The sequence below is a fragment of the Chiloscyllium plagiosum genome, chromosome 7 (genome assembly GCF_004010195.1).
Source record: "Chiloscyllium plagiosum isolate BGI_BamShark_2017 chromosome 7, ASM401019v2, whole genome shotgun sequence".
NCBI lineage: Eukaryota > Metazoa > Chordata > Chondrichthyes > Orectolobiformes > Hemiscylliidae > Chiloscyllium > Chiloscyllium plagiosum.
In genome coordinates, this window is record NC_057716.1 from 24,960,894 (window position 1) to 24,979,262 (window position 18,369).

Consider the following 18,369-nt stretch of genomic DNA (forward strand, 5'->3'; position numbering starts at 1 on the left):
CCCCTGCATTTTCCCCACCCATGTCTGTTGGCACCCACCAGTTCCACCACCCCACTGCTCTCCCCTGCATCTCCCCACTCCCCAACCCCTGGCTCTTAGCACCAACTGGTTCCACCACTCCTCCTCCTCTTTCCCCCACATCCCTATCTGCCTGCCATTTCCCCCACACGCCCCCATGTCTCTTGTATTCCCCATCCTTTGAGTGAGCAGGTTGTTGTTGCTGCAAAGCTGGGAGAGGGTGGGATATAGAAATTACATTTGCCACAATTGATGCTCCCCACCCTTTGTGTAAACTGTCCATCCCAGCTCAGTTGAAGTCTTGGCTTGTCTATGATGCCGACCATGTGTGAACAGCATATTGAACCTCCCCTTCACATGAGGGGATGGACTATTTGTGCCTAATGGACCAATTTTCCATCCTAGATGAAAATTTTAGCGCATTTACTTTAAATTGTAAAGTCTTGTAGTTTTATTTGCACATATAATCTGAATTATTCTACTTTCTGTGTAGACTATGATAACTTGCTAATATGTTTACAATATTGCATTTGTCATAAAACAAATTTCTGCAAGACAGTTTGAAACCAGTTACTCACTGCTACCATTCTCTTGCATTGGGGTAAAAACCAGAAATGTTGGAAATATTTTAAATTTCCACTCTATGGCATATCATAGTTTTGTATTCTGTTGCACTGCTCTCTTAAACATGCTGTCTCAAATCCTTGTTTTTTTTTAGCAAAATGCAGAAATTTAACACCATTGTGTGTCTGATTGAATTGTTTTTCATAGCTGGCTGCACAAATACTTGAGAATCCCTTCTACCCCTAAAATGGAAGAAGGATTTACATTTAGGTAGGGCTTTGATGACTTCAGCAATTTCCAAGCATTTGACAGACAAAGAGCATAGGAGCAGGAGTATACCCCTCAGACCATTGGACCTGCTCTGTCTCTCAAATTAGATCACATCAGAATTCCTACTTCAACATCAGTTTCCCTTGATATCTTTTAATATTTTCGAACTCTTATCGATCTCTGTCTTGAGCTAAATGAGTGACTGAGCTTCCACAGCTTTTTAGGGTAGAGATTCCAATGATTTGCCATCCTGTAATTGAGGAAATTCCTCCTAATCTCACTCCTGTGTGGCCTAGTTCTTATGTTGAGACTGTATCCCTGGATCCCTGACCCCCTCCACCCCCCACCTTGTCAGGAACAAGTCTCCTTCCTGCAAACATCCTCTTGAGTCCTATCCTTTAGTGTAACAGTGTCTTTGGAGTGTAGTCATTGCCAGATGGGGAATGCAGCAGCAAGCTTCTTATAAATATAAACTGTACCTTGTTAATCAGTATCTTGCAATTCTTTTTTAATCCAATCATAGGATGAGGGAGTTTCAGGCTAGGCTGGAATTTATTGCCCAGAGGACAGTTAGGAGTCAACCACATTGCTGTGGCTCTGGAGCAGTATGTAGGCCAGGCCACGTAAGCTTGACAGATGTCCTTCCCTAAAAGACATTATTGTGCCTGATGGTCTTTTGCAACAAATTCATGGTTGTACTTAGCCCGGCTTGTAATTATTTATTACATTTTAAATTTTACCACCTGCTATGTTGGGATTTGTACCCATGTCTCCAAAGCACTTGCAAGGGTTCTTGATTAACAGAACAGTGAGATTGCAACTGCCGCCTCTATGTTGATTTGATGAAAAATAATTGACAAGCAGGATTTGTACAAAATAGTGCCATGGTTCCTTGCATTCATATTTGAGAGGCACTCCATTAAATGACGGCAGCTCTGACAATTCAGCACTCCCTCTGTATTATAGTGAGCGTGTAAGATATGTGATATCCCCTAGACTCTGGAGCTTATGATGTGGAGGAGCCAGTGTTGGAGTAGGGTGGACAAAGTTAAAACTCTCTCAACGCCAAGTTATAGTCGTAACAGGTTTATTTGGAAGTACAAGCTTTCGGAGCGCTGCTCCTTCATCAGGCTCCAAAAGACTTGTACTTCCAAATAAACTTGTTGGACTATAACCTGGTGTTGTGTGATTTTTAACTCTGGAGCTTATCACCGTCTTATGGTGCAGAAGGAGGTCATTTGGCCCGTTGTTCCTTAAGTGGCTCTTCACATGAGCACTGTTACCTCATGTCAGACTCTTGTTTTTTTGCCCTAACCTTAACCCTTTACACATTTTTATCTATGTAATCGTCCAATGCCCTCTTGAATATCTCAATTGAACCTGCCTCCACCATACTTCCAAGCAGTGCATCTCATCCTCTAACTAACCATAGAGTGGAAAGGCTTTTCTTGTATTACCCCAGTTCCTTTAAGTCACTTTAAACCCATTTACAAACGGGAGCAGTTTCTCCCAAAGTACCCAGTCTAGCTGGTTGTTATTTTGTCAGGTGATATTATTTAATGAATCTGTTAGAGTTTTGGAGAGATGATGAATTCGTGAATACTGTACTAGGAGCGATCCAGTCAGGTTTTACCCAGAATCTGAGTCTCTCTAGATAGTTCTACAGTCTCCCTTCTCCGACCTCCGGTTTTCTCAGCTTTGCTGACCGTGCCCTATAGTCAGACGGTTAGTTGAGCAGTGGACAGCTTGATGCAACAACAACAACAACCTTGTTAGGACCTAATGGCCTTTTCTCGATTTATAGATGAGGTGTTGCTGGATGATAATCGGGGTGAGGAGGAATGTGAGAGACGGAGCAGGTCATTCTCACAGTTACTAAGGGAGGTGATGGCCTCGTGGTGTTATCGCTAGATTATTAAACCAGAAGCCCAGAAAATGTTCTGGGCACCTGTGTTCAAATACCACCATGGTAAATAGTGAAATTTGAATTCAATAAGAATCTAGAATTATGAGTCTAATGATGATTCTAAAACCAGTGTCGATTGTTCTAAATGTCCTTTCAGAAGGAACTATTGTCGTTACCTGATCTGGTCTGCATGTGACTCCACACTTAGAGCAATTTATTTGCCTCTTACCTGCTCTCTGGACAATTAGAGATGGACAATAAACACTGATCTAGCCAGTGATGCCCTCATCCTGTGAATGAATTTTTAAAAACTATTAATCTCCATTCTTATTTTCTCACCGAAGGTGAGGTAGTTAACTGTTTTATTGTGGAGGTTGTGAACTGAATTGCTTTCCATCTCTGTACAGGATACCATTCGTTCAATGAACCCTCATGGTCTGTAATTAATGGGAAAGATGAAGAGCTGGTGTTGCTGTTTTAAAAGTTTGTGGCCTGGTTTGATTGATTTCCTTGAACTATGACTGCCGGTGATAAATTAATGTGGAAGAGAGCTGGTTAATCTGCTCTTAAAATGCTGTTAAATGCTGGAGTGATGGACCTGGGATTTCTGTAGTAGAGGTGGGATGCTGGAGTCAGGAATAGAATGTACCAGCGAGGAACTTGCAGGGCTGAAGGAAGTTGGAGAGCTAATGAGGAAGTTAGAGAGTTATTGAGGAAGTGAGGCAGATTGGTGGAGCTCAGGGCAAAAGGAGGAAGTGAAATTAGGCAACGTTTGAGATTGAGAGGATATGGTGGACAGCATATCAGTTCGCTTCATGCGAGCGATCATGGTTCAGGCCGTGGTTTGAATCAGCAGCGAGGGAGTGGATATGTCATCGACAAAGACGCTCCTCTCCACAAGGAGGTAGGGCAGATGCATCTGTGAGGAGAAACTGCAGAGGTCTTGCAGAATTCAATAGCAGAACCTCATCATTTATTTCTTCTTTTTCTGTCACAACATGTTGGCTTAAGTTGAAATGTTTGCCAGGAAATCAGGCTGTTAATGCCCCACAGGAGCTGGGAAGAGGGTTGTCAATTGGGGTGGAGGGCTACAGAAGGTCCTCTTCCATGTTAGTGCCATGTGGAGGACATTGACATTTGGGTAGGGGAAAGAACTCAACTGGACGGATGCCAAACGCTCCCTTGATGGGCTATTGTGGGATCTGGGCAATTGCTCCTTTATCCTTTTGATCCCTAAACAGTGCAATGAAAGGACACCAGAACAAAAGCAGAAATTGCTGGAGAAACTGCTGGCAGAATCTGTGGAGAGAAAGCAGAGAATGTTTCGAGTCCAGTGACCCTTCCTCAGAACTGATGGTAGCTAGGAAAGTGGGTTATTTATGCTAAAGCTGTAGGCGTTTTAGTGGTGGTGGCGGGGGCGGTGACGAGTGAGAAGAGATGGAGCCCTTTTCAGTTAGGGAGACCAAGGGGCGAGTAATAGTATACTCATAGAATCATAGTAATGTATAGCATGGAAACAGACCCTACGGTCCAACTCATCCATGCCAACCAGATATCCCAACCCAATCTAGTCCTACCTGCCAGCACTTGGCCCGTATCCCTCCAAATGTTTCCTATTCATATACCTATCAGGCTATTAATACTCATCCAGATGCCTTTTAAATGTTGCAATTGTACCAGCCTCCACCATTCTCTGGCAGCTCATTCCATGCACATACCACCCTCTGAGTGAAAACGTTGCCACTTAGATCTCTTTTATATCTTTCCCCTCTCATCCTAAACCTATGCCCTCTAGTTCTGGACTCCCCCTCCCCAGGGAAAAGACTTTGTCTATTTCCCCTATCCATGCCCCTCATGATTTTATAAACCTCTATAAGACCACCCCTCAGTCTCCGACGCTCCAGGGAAAATAGCAGCAGCCTATTCAACCTCTCCCTTTGGGTCAAACCCTGGCAACATCCTTGTAAATATTTTCTGAACCCTTCCAAGTTTCGCAACATCTTTCTGATAGGAAAGAGACTAGAATTGCACACAATATTCCAACGGTGGCCTAACCAATGTCCTGTACAGCCACAATATGACCTCCCAACATCTGTACTCTGAGAAAGAAAAGCTGATAATGGGCACCATAAGTAGGTGAAAATGGGCATCGTGCCCCCACTATGCTCTGGACACGCTAACTTCTCAGCAAACATTGCTGTGTTAATGGTGGCTTGGGAATCCTCCCCCCCAACCACCACCACCAAAAAGCAACCTTTGACCAAGATACAGCTGGGTATCCTCAGCTTTGCAAGTAATAGCTAAGCATATCCTGCAGATGCTATTCCCAAGGGGCAACACGTGAATCACCAGAGGAGAGTACTGAAGATAGATTGTTGAATTGGACAGGGGTGGGAAGAGCAGACTTTCCAAGAGGTTCTTTGGCGACCATTGGACAGGTGGAAATGGAACCAAGTGAAACGACCCCAATGGGCAGTGATGCAGAAGGATGGTGCCAAAGAAGGATCATGTCCTTGTCACATTGCTTGAAAATATTGTGGGCTTATAGACAGTTGATGTGGCTAAGGTGCATAAAGAGCAGGATCTTGTGTTTCCCCTGGACCTGTAAATGCCAAAAGCTCTGAATCCATGTTTGCACCTTTTAGCAGACCGTCAGTAAAAAGGTCTGCGTTGCAGTTTATCCTTGGGAAATGTATTAGAGATGAAGTAGGAGACCTCCTGAAAATGGGCCTTACTGTTGTTCCTGCTCTTTATGCAGAGTTGCAGCACTTGATTGGCTTTTCATTACGTAATGCTCCATTAAATATTGATGCTCCAGGATTATGAGTGCCAGCCTTTTTTACTGCAACTTGCTTCTGAATCTGCATGTGAGAGCTCGTTCTCTGCTGCACTCTAAATCAATGAGGTCACCTCTTCAGGGCCCAGAGGATGCATTGTTTTTGTTTCTCCCTCCTCAGCAGTGCTGATGACTGTGTGTCCTGCGCGACAGCTGAACAGGACTGGGCTGGGACGTGGGAAGAGAACCCGTAGTGCTTGAAGTGCCACTGCCTGTCACAACTGAAAGGTAACTGAGTGGAGAAGCTTAGTGGATGCTTTAACGACAGTGTGGGGGTTGCAAGAATAAGGGAGCGAATTAAAATATTGGTGATGCAATGTACAAAATTAACAATGAATAGAGCACAATAGGCAAAGAAGTAATTAAAGCTGGAACAGGAGACACTGCAAGCAGACTGGCAGACAATCAGAAATTGTTTCAACTACACCAACTGAGATTGCTTTTAGAGTCTGAGTTTTTATACTGTTGACAATTACGATATTATTGTTTTGAGTTGTCAGCTACAGTGCAGTGGGCCACACTTTCACCTCTTGAGCCAGAAAGTTGTGGGTTAAAGTTGTACTCCAGAAATTAGAGCACACCATCCTGGTGTCATTCCAGGACAGTGCTGCCCTGTTTGGAGCTGCCGTCTTTTGGATTTGACTGGGCCTCAAAGAGGACGCAATAAGTCTACAGAGGGATATAGATAGGTTAGATGAGTGGCCAAAAATGTGGGCAGTGGACTACAACATGGGGAAAATACGTGAAGTAATGCTCTTTTGGCAGGCAGAACATAGGAGCTGAATATTATTTAAATAGAGAAAGAGTGCAGAAAGCATTGGCACAAAAACAGATTAGGGGGTCCATGTGCATGAGCCATAAAAAGCTAGCTTGCGTGTCATAGGGAAGGCAAAGGGAATGTTGGCCTTTATTTGAAAGGAAATAAAGTTTTAAAAAAAGATGTGAAACTATACAAGGCACTAGTCTCACCACCCCTAGAATACTGTGAATAATTTTCTTGTGAAAGATTTACTGGCTTCGGAGGCAGTCCGGAGCAGGTTCATGAGATTGATCCCAGGTACAGAGGATATTTCTTATGAGGAGAGATTGAGTAGGTTGGGCTTGTACTCACTGGAATTGAGAAGAATGCAAAATGACCTTACTGAAACATAGGAGATTCTTATTGCGCTTGACAGGATGGATGTGGAGAGGTTTTTTGCCATTGTGGGAGAATGTATGACAAGAGGGTGTAATCTTTGGGTAGGGCAGAGGGAAAGGTGAGGAAGAATCTCTTCTGTCATCGGGTAATGAATCTGTGGAATTCTTCACAGCAGAGAGCTGCGGAGGCTACCTTGTTCAGTATACTCAAGGCTGAGATGGACAGATTTTTAATCAGTAAGGCATTCAAGAATTATGGGGAAAAGGCTAGGAATTCTTCACTCACTCAACTGCTTATAAACTCCATGCCATTCTAAGAAAAAGAGCAGAGGGTATCCCTTGTGACTTGTCCAGTATTCAATCCTTAACCAATAGCTGAGCTGCCCTATCGTTTGTCCGTCATAATAGCTCAAACTTTCTCATAATTGAGAGGTCCAATATTGTAGCCATTTAGTTGGAATTAAGGAACAATAGAAGAGCTATTGCTTACATTTAATTGGCCACCAAATAATGAGATGGAGTAAATTTTCAGATTATGGAAATTTTCAAATGCCACACAAAAGTGATAGTCATCCTAATATGGACTCAGATAGTAACAGTGTGAAGGGCAGAGAGGGGAAGGAATTTCTGAAATGTATACAAGAGAACTTTTCAGTGTGTTTTGAGGAAGGAAGTCATGCTGAAAGTAGTTCTGGAGAATGAAATAAAGCGTATTTTAGTGTGAAATCATTTGAGGAGAAGTGATCATAATATCAGGTATGGAACAGTTATCGGAAAGACAAAGGAACAATCAACCATGAAAGAACTTAGCAAAAGGAGGCTCACTTCATTGAGTTGTAAAAGAATTTGGATCCAAATCAAAACTTGATTGGCAAAATAGTAATCGGACAAAGGGCGTACCCTCAGAGTGGAAATGTTTCAGAATAGACTAATTCCTCTGAGAAGGGCGTTCAAAGCTACCGTCTCTGGTCTACTGAAGATGTAGAGGTTAGAATGAGACACAAAAATGATGCATCTAACAAAGATAGTGTTTCATGCTACCAAGCTGAATACAGGAGGGACAGAGGAGATTTATCAATGGTAATCCAAAAGTCAAAAAGAGAGTATAAGAATAGATTAACTGTGTCTAAATAAAAGAAAACCAAAATTCCTTTTATAAACATAAATTGTTCAAAGGTAGTCAAAGGAAAAAGGAGGCGAGGACCTTTAAAATAAGAGAATCGTGTGTGAGGTACTAAATAAGTATTTTGTCTCTGTTTTTCTTTTGCTGTCACATCAAAGGAAACATTACCAGTGTTGAATAGGTAAGAAGGTACACCAAAAGTTAGCAGTACTCAAGATTGAAAATTCAGAATATATGGAATGCATGTTGTAGGTTTGCTTGCTGAGCTGCTAGGTTTGTTCTCGGGCATTTCGTCACCGTGCTAGGTAAGATCATCAGTGAGCCTAAGTTGAAGGAATGCTGTACTGTCCCGCTTTCTATTTATATGTCCTGGTCTGTTAAGATGGGTGATATTAAATAATACACTAATTTTTTTTCTCAGATTGGACAACTTCACACCTTATCTATATTATATTTCATCTGCCATTCATTTGCCCACTCTCAACTTATCTAAGTCACCCTGAAGCCTCTTTACCACCTTTTCACCACTCGCAATCCCACATAGTTTTGTATCCACAGGCAAATTTGGAAATATTAATTTGATTCCCTTGTCTACCATCTTCCACTCTAAAACAGCTCATTTATTCCTATTTACGTTTTCTGTCTGCTAACCAATTCTCAATCCATGCCAGTACATTACCACCAATTTCTTATGTTTTGGTTTTGCAGACTAATCTCTTATATGGGACTTTATCAAAAGCTTTCTGAAAATCCAATTACACCACATTCATGATTCATGTATTCTACTGGTCATGTCCTCAAAATAAAAACTGCAGTACATTTGTCAAACACAATTTCCCTTTAAGTTTAAACTGACTCTGTATAATCCCATTCGCATTTTCTAAATGTTCCCCAATGACTAATGTTAGGCCAACCAGTCTGTATTTCCTGATTTTTCTCCTTCCCTCTTATATTAAATGGGGGTAATATTTGTCACCCTCTTTCCTGCCAGGACTATTCCAGAATTTTGGCAGATGATAGCCAATGCATCCACTTTTTCCATGAATGTACACTGCGATATAGTTTCAGGTCTGGGAATTTCTCAGCTTTCGATCCAATTAACTTTTCCAGCACTATTTTTGATAACTAATACTCATCTTTAATTTTTGCTTCCCTAGTATCTCTTAGGTGTTCTTTGTGAATTCTTATGTGAAGACCGAACTAAAGTAGTTGTTTAATTGCTCTGCCATTTCCTTGTTCTCCATGATCAATTTTCTTGCCTCAGACTGCAAAGGCCCTTTATTTGTCTGTAGTTTTTTTTTCTTTTTATATTCTTACAGAAGCTCTTACAGTCTGCTTTTATGTTCCTTGCAAATTTAGTTTCCTACTCTATTTTTCCCCTGTTATGTAGCCTCTTGTTCTTCCTTTGCTGAATTATAAACTGATCCTGATCATCAGGCTTGCTATTTTCTCTAGCAACTTTATATGATGCCTCTTTGAATTTAATACTATTCTTATGTTCTTTTGTTGGCCATGGTTGAGCCACTTTTGCTGTTCTTCCACCTGAAAGGAATTAATAACTGTTGCAATACATGCATTCATTCCTTAAGTATTAATCATTTCTGTATCACTGTTATGCCTTTTAATGATGCTATGCGGTCTGCAGCAGCCAACTCATCCCTCATACTTTTGTAGTTTCCTTTGTTTAGATTTAGGACACGCCTTTCAGATTTTCTTACTATACTTTCAATCGCAATGAGGAATTCTATCATGTTATAGCCACTTTTTCGTAAAGGATCTCTAAATGAAATTATTAATAACCCTTCCTCGTACAAAACTAAATCTAGGATAGCCTCTTCCCTAGTCGGTTCCTCTCTTGCTAGTTTAAAAAAAACATAACAGGTTTTTAGATTAGATTAGATTACTTACAGTGTGGAAACAGGCCCTTCGAACATAACAGGTTGTTCTGCTATAACGTGTGTTTCGTTAACGTGAATTCGCTGAAATGTGAATGATGAATTGAGGACACTGTTTCTACAGCGTGAACTTTTAAAACATGTGTTGGCTGCAATGCGATTACATCGCCAACACTTTAAGCGCTGTTTCTAAAGTAGGATTTTTCTATAATGCAGGGTTTCACGAGTATGCAACTATCGCACTATAGAAGAACTACCTACGGGTGTAAACACCAGGAATTCATCTGCCATAGCAAATCATGTTACCAATAATGTGCAGTCTATATGCAAATTAACATCACTACAGGCAATATATGGAAGTTTGCATGGGTTGGTTAAAAGTGAAACTGTTTTGTCTAGGTTGATTAAGCAATGGAGAGTGTTGATGAGGGTAGTACATTATTTGGAGTTTCAAAAGAAATTCAATGAAGTAATGTACCATGACATGGAATTGTTAGCAAAATGAAAGCTCACTCCTGAATTGTTGTGCAGCTCAAATCCCCTTCTAAACCAATGACAACTGATGAACTCCTCACTCCCCATGGTCCTTCTGGTCCTGACTTTCCTTATCACTCAGCAGACATGATGCCTCTCCCCTGCCCTGACAGTGTCTCCTCTGATACCTCACTCGAGGATTTATGTGACACTATCCCCTTACCCGCCTGGCACCCTATCTTCCCAGCCCACTTTGTTTTATGTACTGACCTCCTTCCAGTAGTCGTCAACGTGGCTTAAGGGCTTTACATCTATGGAATACAGCAATGGTAGGGGATCCAATCTGCTGTCATTGTGGATTGCTGGATTGGACTGCGTGACTTCGGCTTGGAAGTTGTTGAAAAGATCCTCCTAAGATAAATGGGCAACATTTAGTCTGACTTGGTTAGCAAATAGAGATTCAAACTGTGGAAACATGAGGAAAGACGTGGTGCTGGAAAAACACAGCAGGCCAGGCAGCATCCGTGGAGCAGGAGAATCGACATTTCGGGCATAAGCCCTTCTTCAGGAAACGTCGATTCTCCTGCTCCTCGGATGCTGCCTGGCCTGTTGTGTTTTTCCATCACCACATTTTTCAACTCTGGTACTCCAGCATCTGCAGTCCTCACTTTCTCCTAGTTGAAACATGAGGAAACTCTGGTTGAGTGTAAGTAATTAGACAGCTTGATTGAGGAATCAACATAGATAGTGCTTCATCTGCATCATTCAATGAATTACAATTCCCTTCCTTCCTTTTCCCTTAAATGTTTTTATTTCTCATTCCTCTATCTCTGTCTCAAATTCCTGTTATCTCTGCGTCATGGATCAAATAGCAGCATGTTGCATGTTATCTGTCTTGTCTTTAATTTTAATAAATGATCCAAACTCCACTATCGATCTGAGAAAGATGTGTTAATGTTGTATGGTTCAGGAGTTGCACTTCCTATGTACAGTTCCGCCAAACTCCAAAAATCCTCATTGACTTTGACATTGTTTCTTAGGGTGAGAAGAGTATTATCAAGACCAGCAGTGTATTTAGCTGGTATCTTTAACCCGATACAGTATCCTAAGGCTTTGCAGGAGTGTAAACTTAATTTGGATGCAAGCCATATATGGAAATACCTGGCAGGCAACTAGCAGCTGCACCAAATAGACAGACTGGAAGATGGAGCAATGATTAAGTGATGAAAGTTTGGCGAGTTCAAGTGGAGAATTAGAGATCTTGGATGGGGTTGGGGGCACTAGGAATGGCACTGGATGACATTATGGAAATAAAGAGGATCAAGGATGAGCATTTTAAAAATTTAAACATTGTTTAATCAGGAGCCATTTTCGATCAGCAAGCAAGTTGTGTTTGGTGAGCAATCTAATAAGAATTAGGATGCAGGCAGCTTTGGGTGATCTCATGTTTACAGAGAGGTAGACAGTGAGGGGCCAGCTAGGAATGCACTGGAATAATCAAGGCTAGAGGTTAGTAAGGCCCGGATCAAGCTTTCAGCAGCAGATGAACTAAGGCAGGGCAGTATAGGGTGATATTACTGAAGTAGAAATGGACCTGATGATGTGGATACATGGTTGGAAGCTCATCTTGGTGTTAGATATCATACCAAGTTTGTGAATAGTCTGAGTGAAGGACATTGGAAGCACCTTTCCAGTCATTGAAGTCAACGTTGCAAAGTCGGGAAAAATGCCAGCTGAGTTTAGATAACTAGAAGAGGTAGGCTGGAATCTAATCAAGGTGGTTTAGGTGATTTACATATATTAATCTAATCAAACGGTTTAGAGATGTTACTATGCAGCATGGAAGCATGTGAGAATGAAAACACAGGCCTAGCCCTGTTATGGAGAATGAGGTCCTGCAAACAGTGCTGTGATAATGTCCAGCTAATAAATATGTCCTCATAATGTCTGGGACATGGGAACCGGAGTAAGGGAGTCCTGCCAATGTAAAATGGATGTTTTTACATCCTTGGTAGATGCATGGCAGATGAAGTATAATATGGATAAATCTGAGGTTATCCACATTGGTAGCAAAAGCAGGAAGGCAGATTATTATCTGAATGGGAATATTTGAGAAAGGGAGAGGTGCAACAAGACCTGGGTATCTTTGTACACCAGTTGCTGATAGTAAGCGTGCAGGTACAGCAGGTAGATGATATAATGGTCATTGTAGTGAGTGGATTTGAGTACAGGAGCAGGTATGTTTTGCTGCAAATGTGTAAGGCCTTGATGAGACCACACCTAGGGTATTGTGTGCAGTTTTGGTCCCCATATCCTGTTCCCCTTTTCCATCTGCCCTGCCCTGGTTCTGCAGTCCAAACTAGCCATCCATGTAATTAATATATGTAAATCACCTAAACCACCTTGATTAGATTCCAGCCGACCTCTTCTAGTTATCTAATCTATGTTTAAACGACTCGAATTCTTCTTTATTTGTGTATTAGACGTGTGAGAAATAATGTTTTTAATGTTGATGTTGACCCTCTACCCTGCATGTCTTGAAATTAATGTCTGCTGTATCTTTTGCGATGGCAAAGACAGAATGCAAGTCATCTGTTTTTCCTTCTCCCCTCAGGGGTTGACCTGAAATGCCTGTAACCAACTCGCGACGTGGGCAACAATTGAACAATGGGTATGGCATGCCTTTGAGAAAAACATCCGTACTAAACGTTTTGAGAAACGACCCACGCTACAGCCCAGAAACGTTCTAATTGATTGTAAACTGACAGTCTGCACTCGCTTTCCCGGGACAGGTGTTTGTTCTACGATACAGGCACATTACTTTGTCAAGATGGATTTGTGATCTAAAAGCACCTCTATGTACTTCAATCACTCCACACTATTGTCGCACAATGATAGATGACAGGATTGCTGCATTGAAAAGATAGAAGAATTCAACATTGACTCTCTGACCATACTGGCCCATCAACGTGCCTTTGCTTTGATAGCACCTAAGAGGCCTCCAGCTGAAGAGCAGCAGGAGTTCTTTTATTTGCTGATGACAATATTTTCATTTTAGTGCTGTAATTTTAGATATTTTCAGTTTCTTTGCTCAGCATCTTTCTGTATTCCCTTGCATTTTGTCCATTTATAGCTCTTCCAGACTGAATAAAGGAACTACTCCTAATCTACCTTCAAGTGGGTTTAGCTGCCAAAGTGACATGCCCTGCTTGTTCTACAGTATGCTGTCAGATGCACGGGTTAAGTGTGTAATCCGTAAGTAATGAAACTGTCCTCTTGTAAGAGTTTGGTGATGAGTTGGAAGACTATGACTTATTGACATTCAAGGAACCTTTTGAAGAGAATAGGGTTGCTGAACTCTTGAGTTGGATTTGCTCCCTTTTTGATCAAAATATTTTGGACTGATCGCCTAATTGTTTGTGGCTCAGTCCAGAGCTGAAGACTGCAGCTGATGGAGGCACTGGAAGCAGATGATATCAGCCCTGCTTTGGAAGCTACTGAAGAGTTCTTCCTCTTCAGTGGCATTGATGACCAGGTAGGGCATAATGATCTCCCAAAACAGGAGGTGTTTGGGATCCAGGAGGTCCCGGTGATAATTGGGCATGATGTCCTCAAGGTGAAGGGTGAGAGGTCACACAAAACAGATGACACCAGAATTGCATCGCAGAAAATGAGCAAATCAGCGTACGCAGAGCAAATAGAAGTCAGAAGAAGTTCCCCCACCAGCAAACCAGTTGGAGTGGCTAATGGGCCAACACAGCAGTGGTCAGATGGTGCAGACACAAACAGCTCCATCTCAAATAGTTATGGAGCACTTCACTCCAGAATTGGCAATCCAGCAGAAGAATGGTCACCCAGCTGGTCACCGGCCTTCCAATCGCAATCTGACATTGTTCTATCTCACTGCAGATCACAGTCTGGGCCCATGCAAACCCACTGCCCATTGGATTCGGACATTCCTCCCTCCCGCATCTCTTTCCCATCCACACTTAGCAAAGGCGGGAACTTTGCTGTGGCCAGTCAAAGCCAAGACAGTAAGTACAACCCATCATGCAGCAACTCTCCCCTTCCTGTTATATCCATAAATGATAGTCATATTGTAACTATGATATCTACTGGATTGTTGACTTTTATTTCAAGTGGATTAGAATTCAAAGGGTTGGAGATTTATGTTAAATTTATTTAAATGCTCTGATCAGATTGCTTCTGGAGTACTGCGTTCTGTTTTGAGCTTTGCAAGTTAGGAATATTGTATTATCGTTCGAAGGGTACAGTGCAGATTCATCAGAATGATATCAGGGTCAAAAAGATTAAATTATGAAGAACAGTTGCGTATACCAGATTTCTATTCTGTTTAACATTGAAGATTAAGGAGAGAGCTCATTGGGATGATCAAATTCCTTAATAGGGTCGAGAGAAAGTGTTTACTCTGGTACAGGAGTCCAGAATAGTGGTAAAATTATAGCTGGACTATTCCAGGTAATGTCAGGAGCACTTCCTTCCCTAAAGACTAGTGGAAATCTGTGACTTCCCTAAAAATCTGTGGTGGCATTACAGGTATTATTGAATATCTCAAAACTGAGGTTCGTAGATTTTTGTTGGATTGGTTGTTAGGGGTTGCTGAACTAATGTGGGGAAATGGAGTTATGATACAGATAAGCCAAGTACTAGTTGACTGGTGGAAGTGGCCCAATGAATTGAATGACTTCCTGTTCTTGTATAGGCCCACGTTAAATCAGAGTTTAATGGCACGAATCCCATCGGCTGTTCTCCCTTGTCCGCCAAGTTAAGAAAATTTACGTTACCAAACAGAACCTTGACACTGATCTAAAAGTACACAGGCTCACCCTTTGATAACAGCTTTGCAGATTTTTATTATTGTTTGTTAATTCTGTGCCTTTTTTTTTTACATCTTCAGTCTGCTTTCTGTTGGTGCCTTACATCTAAGGTATGGTTTCACATTTTGGTTGTGACCCTGAATATCAAATGACATCAAAGGCTAATCTTTGTGAAACTGGGAAAGGGAGAGGGGAATCTTCCTAGGATTCTGCCTTTGATTGATAGCTCAGTGATCATTGTTATGACATCATGATGAATACATTAGGCAAACTATATCAAGCTACCTGGCATCTGTGGGTCCAACTTGGACTGGTACCTTCAAGAGAAAAGGGAATGAACTATTTTATCATGGTATAGAATAATAATAGAAGGAATTGTTTAGAACTAGCGAAAACGTTCCAAAAGAAGGTAGTATTGGATATCATAGGAGTTTGATATTGAATCCCAGAAGGACAAGTGGATCATTGATTTTAGATAAAAGTGAAATATTAAAATGATGAGGTTTGGGAAATTAGAAATATAACAGGTGAACCCCTTTGCTGTCTGCAGAACCAAGTCAAATACTGTTTCCCTTAGGTGCCAGCTGTGGCTCAGCAATAGGACTCCCATCCCAGAGTCAGGAGGTTATAGCTTCAAGTCTCCTAAGGCTTTGACAGTCTGATGCTCTAGAGCAATACTGGAGAGTACTGCACTGTTCAAGGAATTGACTTTTTGTTGCGATACAGTATTGAGGCCGCATCTGGCTCTGCAGTTGTAAAAGAATTTTACAACTGCACTATTTCGAAGAGGTGTAAAAGGGTCCTCTCCACTGCCCCTGAAGGGTATTTATCCTTCAGTCAAAATGGGATCATCTGGCCATTTCTGTTTATGGGACCTCATTCAGTTGCATTGGTTGCTGTGCTTCCTACATTATCTCAAAAGTACTTAATTCGCTTTAGAACCCTTTGGAACATCCTGAGATCATGAAAGGCACTGTACAAATGCAATTTTTTCCCTTTTCTCAAAATCAATCTTGATTTTTAAAAACTTCAATTGAGTTGATGCCAGGATTTGGCTCTGCTTTTACTTTGCTGATCTTGAAAGATTCTGACATTGCAACATTGAGAAAGGCAAAGCTGTGAATAGTCTTATGGTAGAATAAAATGGCGTCCAGAAAAGCTGTGTAATTTCAACAGAAATTTGAAGCATCCACCTTTACTGATGATCTCGAAGGCCTTGATGGAGTCTGTGAAAGCAGTGTAGAATGGTCAATGCTCATGGTAATTCTTATATAACTTCCAAAATGAAAAACTAATGGCAGTTGTTTCGTCTGTTAGTTCTGAAGTCACAAAGGTTTCAGGGTTTATTTTCAAGACTAAACTACTACTCCAGATTTATTTGCAGGTAAAACTATGTGCAAAAGTGAAAATAGGTCAGCACAAACCAAAAGAGAGAGATTCTGGATTGACTGCTTAAAATCAAAGACTCCAATAAGTCCTTTAGGTGAATCTCTGGTGAAATGATTTCTCCAGGGTTCCCATTTTCTTCCTTGTACAGAAAAGGCAGTTGAGGTAGTTGTAGGTCAACTGTTCTCTTGAATCACAAAGACACTGTCTAGTTTGGTCCAGCAGAAACAGATGTATGAGGATCATCTGTTGTGAATTAGCTAAAACATAAACAAAAGGGTTTTACCATTTGACAGTAAAAGAAATCGTGAAAGAACAGACCAATTATTACACTCCCCTCCGTAATTTATTTAACAACTTGCCAGTTGTGACTCATGACGTTAAGCAATGATGACCTGATTCCAAGATACATTGCCCTCTTTAGATGTGAGAGTAACCAGGAAACATACACTTAATATAGCGCAGAATTCCAAGTTTCCTCGAATGTCTTAATGCCCTTAGGGAAGGTGTAGTGTATCGTTAAGCTGCCTCAACCATGCTGTGCAGTCGCATGGTCAAACTTGGAGATCTCACACAGTTCACCAATTCATTCTCAGTAAAAAGGCTTCTTTTGATTTAAAAGAGAAAGGAGATTTAAGGTCATTTAAAATTTCTCAAATTGAAATCCATGATCTATGCACAAATGAAAAGTTGTAAGTGGAGCAATACTACATTGAAACAATTGTGTGCAAAACACACAAAAATACAGTTCTGTAGCACGTAATACATTTCATCAAGGCTGCCTTGTACTGGACAGAAAGATGCAGTAAATGCACAACTTCACATATGAGTAGTAGTTTTTAAAAAATAAATAAATAAGGTGTATGTTGCCAATGGTTAGACCCAACATAAAAAGAAAACTTCCCTATGGTCCTTAATAAGGAGATGCCTTGGCAATTACTGCAATCAATATGGTCCCCTTTGTGTCTGAGCAAGGCAACTTTATTTGCATCACGCACATCTTGGGGCTTTAAATTTCCTTGCAACAGAGTCGAGTTTGTAGAGATGCTTCAATAATGTTGGTTTCTACTTTGATAACTTCACATGGATGCCCTCTCTCCCTAGCATGTAGGGAAATGGCAGTGTTTGAGTTTTAATGCAGTGGGTTCATTGTCCAGCTGCCCTCAGGCTAGGAAAGTCTGAAACAGCACTAAGAATGTTCTCATTTGCATAGAGTTTGAGGTGTTACTCCAACCTCCTTTCCAACTGCTTGCTCGGTTCGGTAGTGATCAAGGATCTCTGCCTTTCTCTTTAAGGAGTTGAAACTCTGGTTGAACTTTTGGTTGAAACTCTGTGACAGCAAGTAGTCTTGGCCAATGTTGAACCTTTGACTGAGACCCGTCAGCTCAAAGCATCAAGAATCCTTTTTTGCTAACAACTTGCTTGTAGTTCATGAGGCCTCTCCAGTTGATTGGGGTAATTGGCTGTATTTCTAGCAAATAAGCCTCAGCCCAATCAGCATCCACCTGATTTATTGTCCTTGCACAGTGACTGTAGAGTTATGTATGGTGTTGTGCAGATGTTCCTACTCTTGACATTACTCAGGCCTGAAGAAGGGCTTATGCCCGAAATGTCGATTCTCTTGTTCCTTTGATGCTGCCTGACCTGCTGCACTTTTCCAGCAACACATTTTTAAGCTTGGACGGTGTTGTCCAATCGAGGGAGTTGAGGAACTCATGGTTCCTTTCTGGATATAGCAGGCATTGATCTGAGGATAATCTTTCTTGAAGTGGTGTTGTTTACTTGGCTGAACCCTAATAGAATCATAGAGTTATAGAGATGTACAGCATGGAAATAGACCCTTTGGTCCAACCCGTCCATGCCAACCAGATATCCCAACCCAATCTAGTCCCACCTGCCAGCATCCGGCCCACATCCCTCCA

The 18,369-nt window shown here is 41.4% G+C and overlaps 1 protein-coding gene across 8 annotated transcripts in view; it reads left to right on the forward strand.

Annotated features, from left to right (window-relative positions):
• Window positions 1-18,369, forward strand: part of plekhm3 (pleckstrin homology domain containing, family M, member 3) — a 117,641-nt gene that overhangs the window by 3,784 nt on the left and 95,488 nt on the right. For 4 of the 8 annotated variants that reach the window (XM_043693283.1, XM_043693288.1, XM_043693291.1 and 1 more), the window contains exon 2: window positions 12,838-14,257. In XM_043693283.1, coding sequence (XP_043549218.1) covers window positions 13,675-14,257 — 583 coding nt within the window. In that variant the 5' untranslated portion in view covers window positions 12,838-13,674. Of the gene's footprint in view, window positions 1-3,541; window positions 3,663-5,715; window positions 5,823-12,837; window positions 14,258-18,369 lie in introns of those variants that run through there. The other 4 variants (XM_043693286.1, XM_043693284.1, XM_043693285.1 and 1 more) reach the window with 4 other exon arrangements.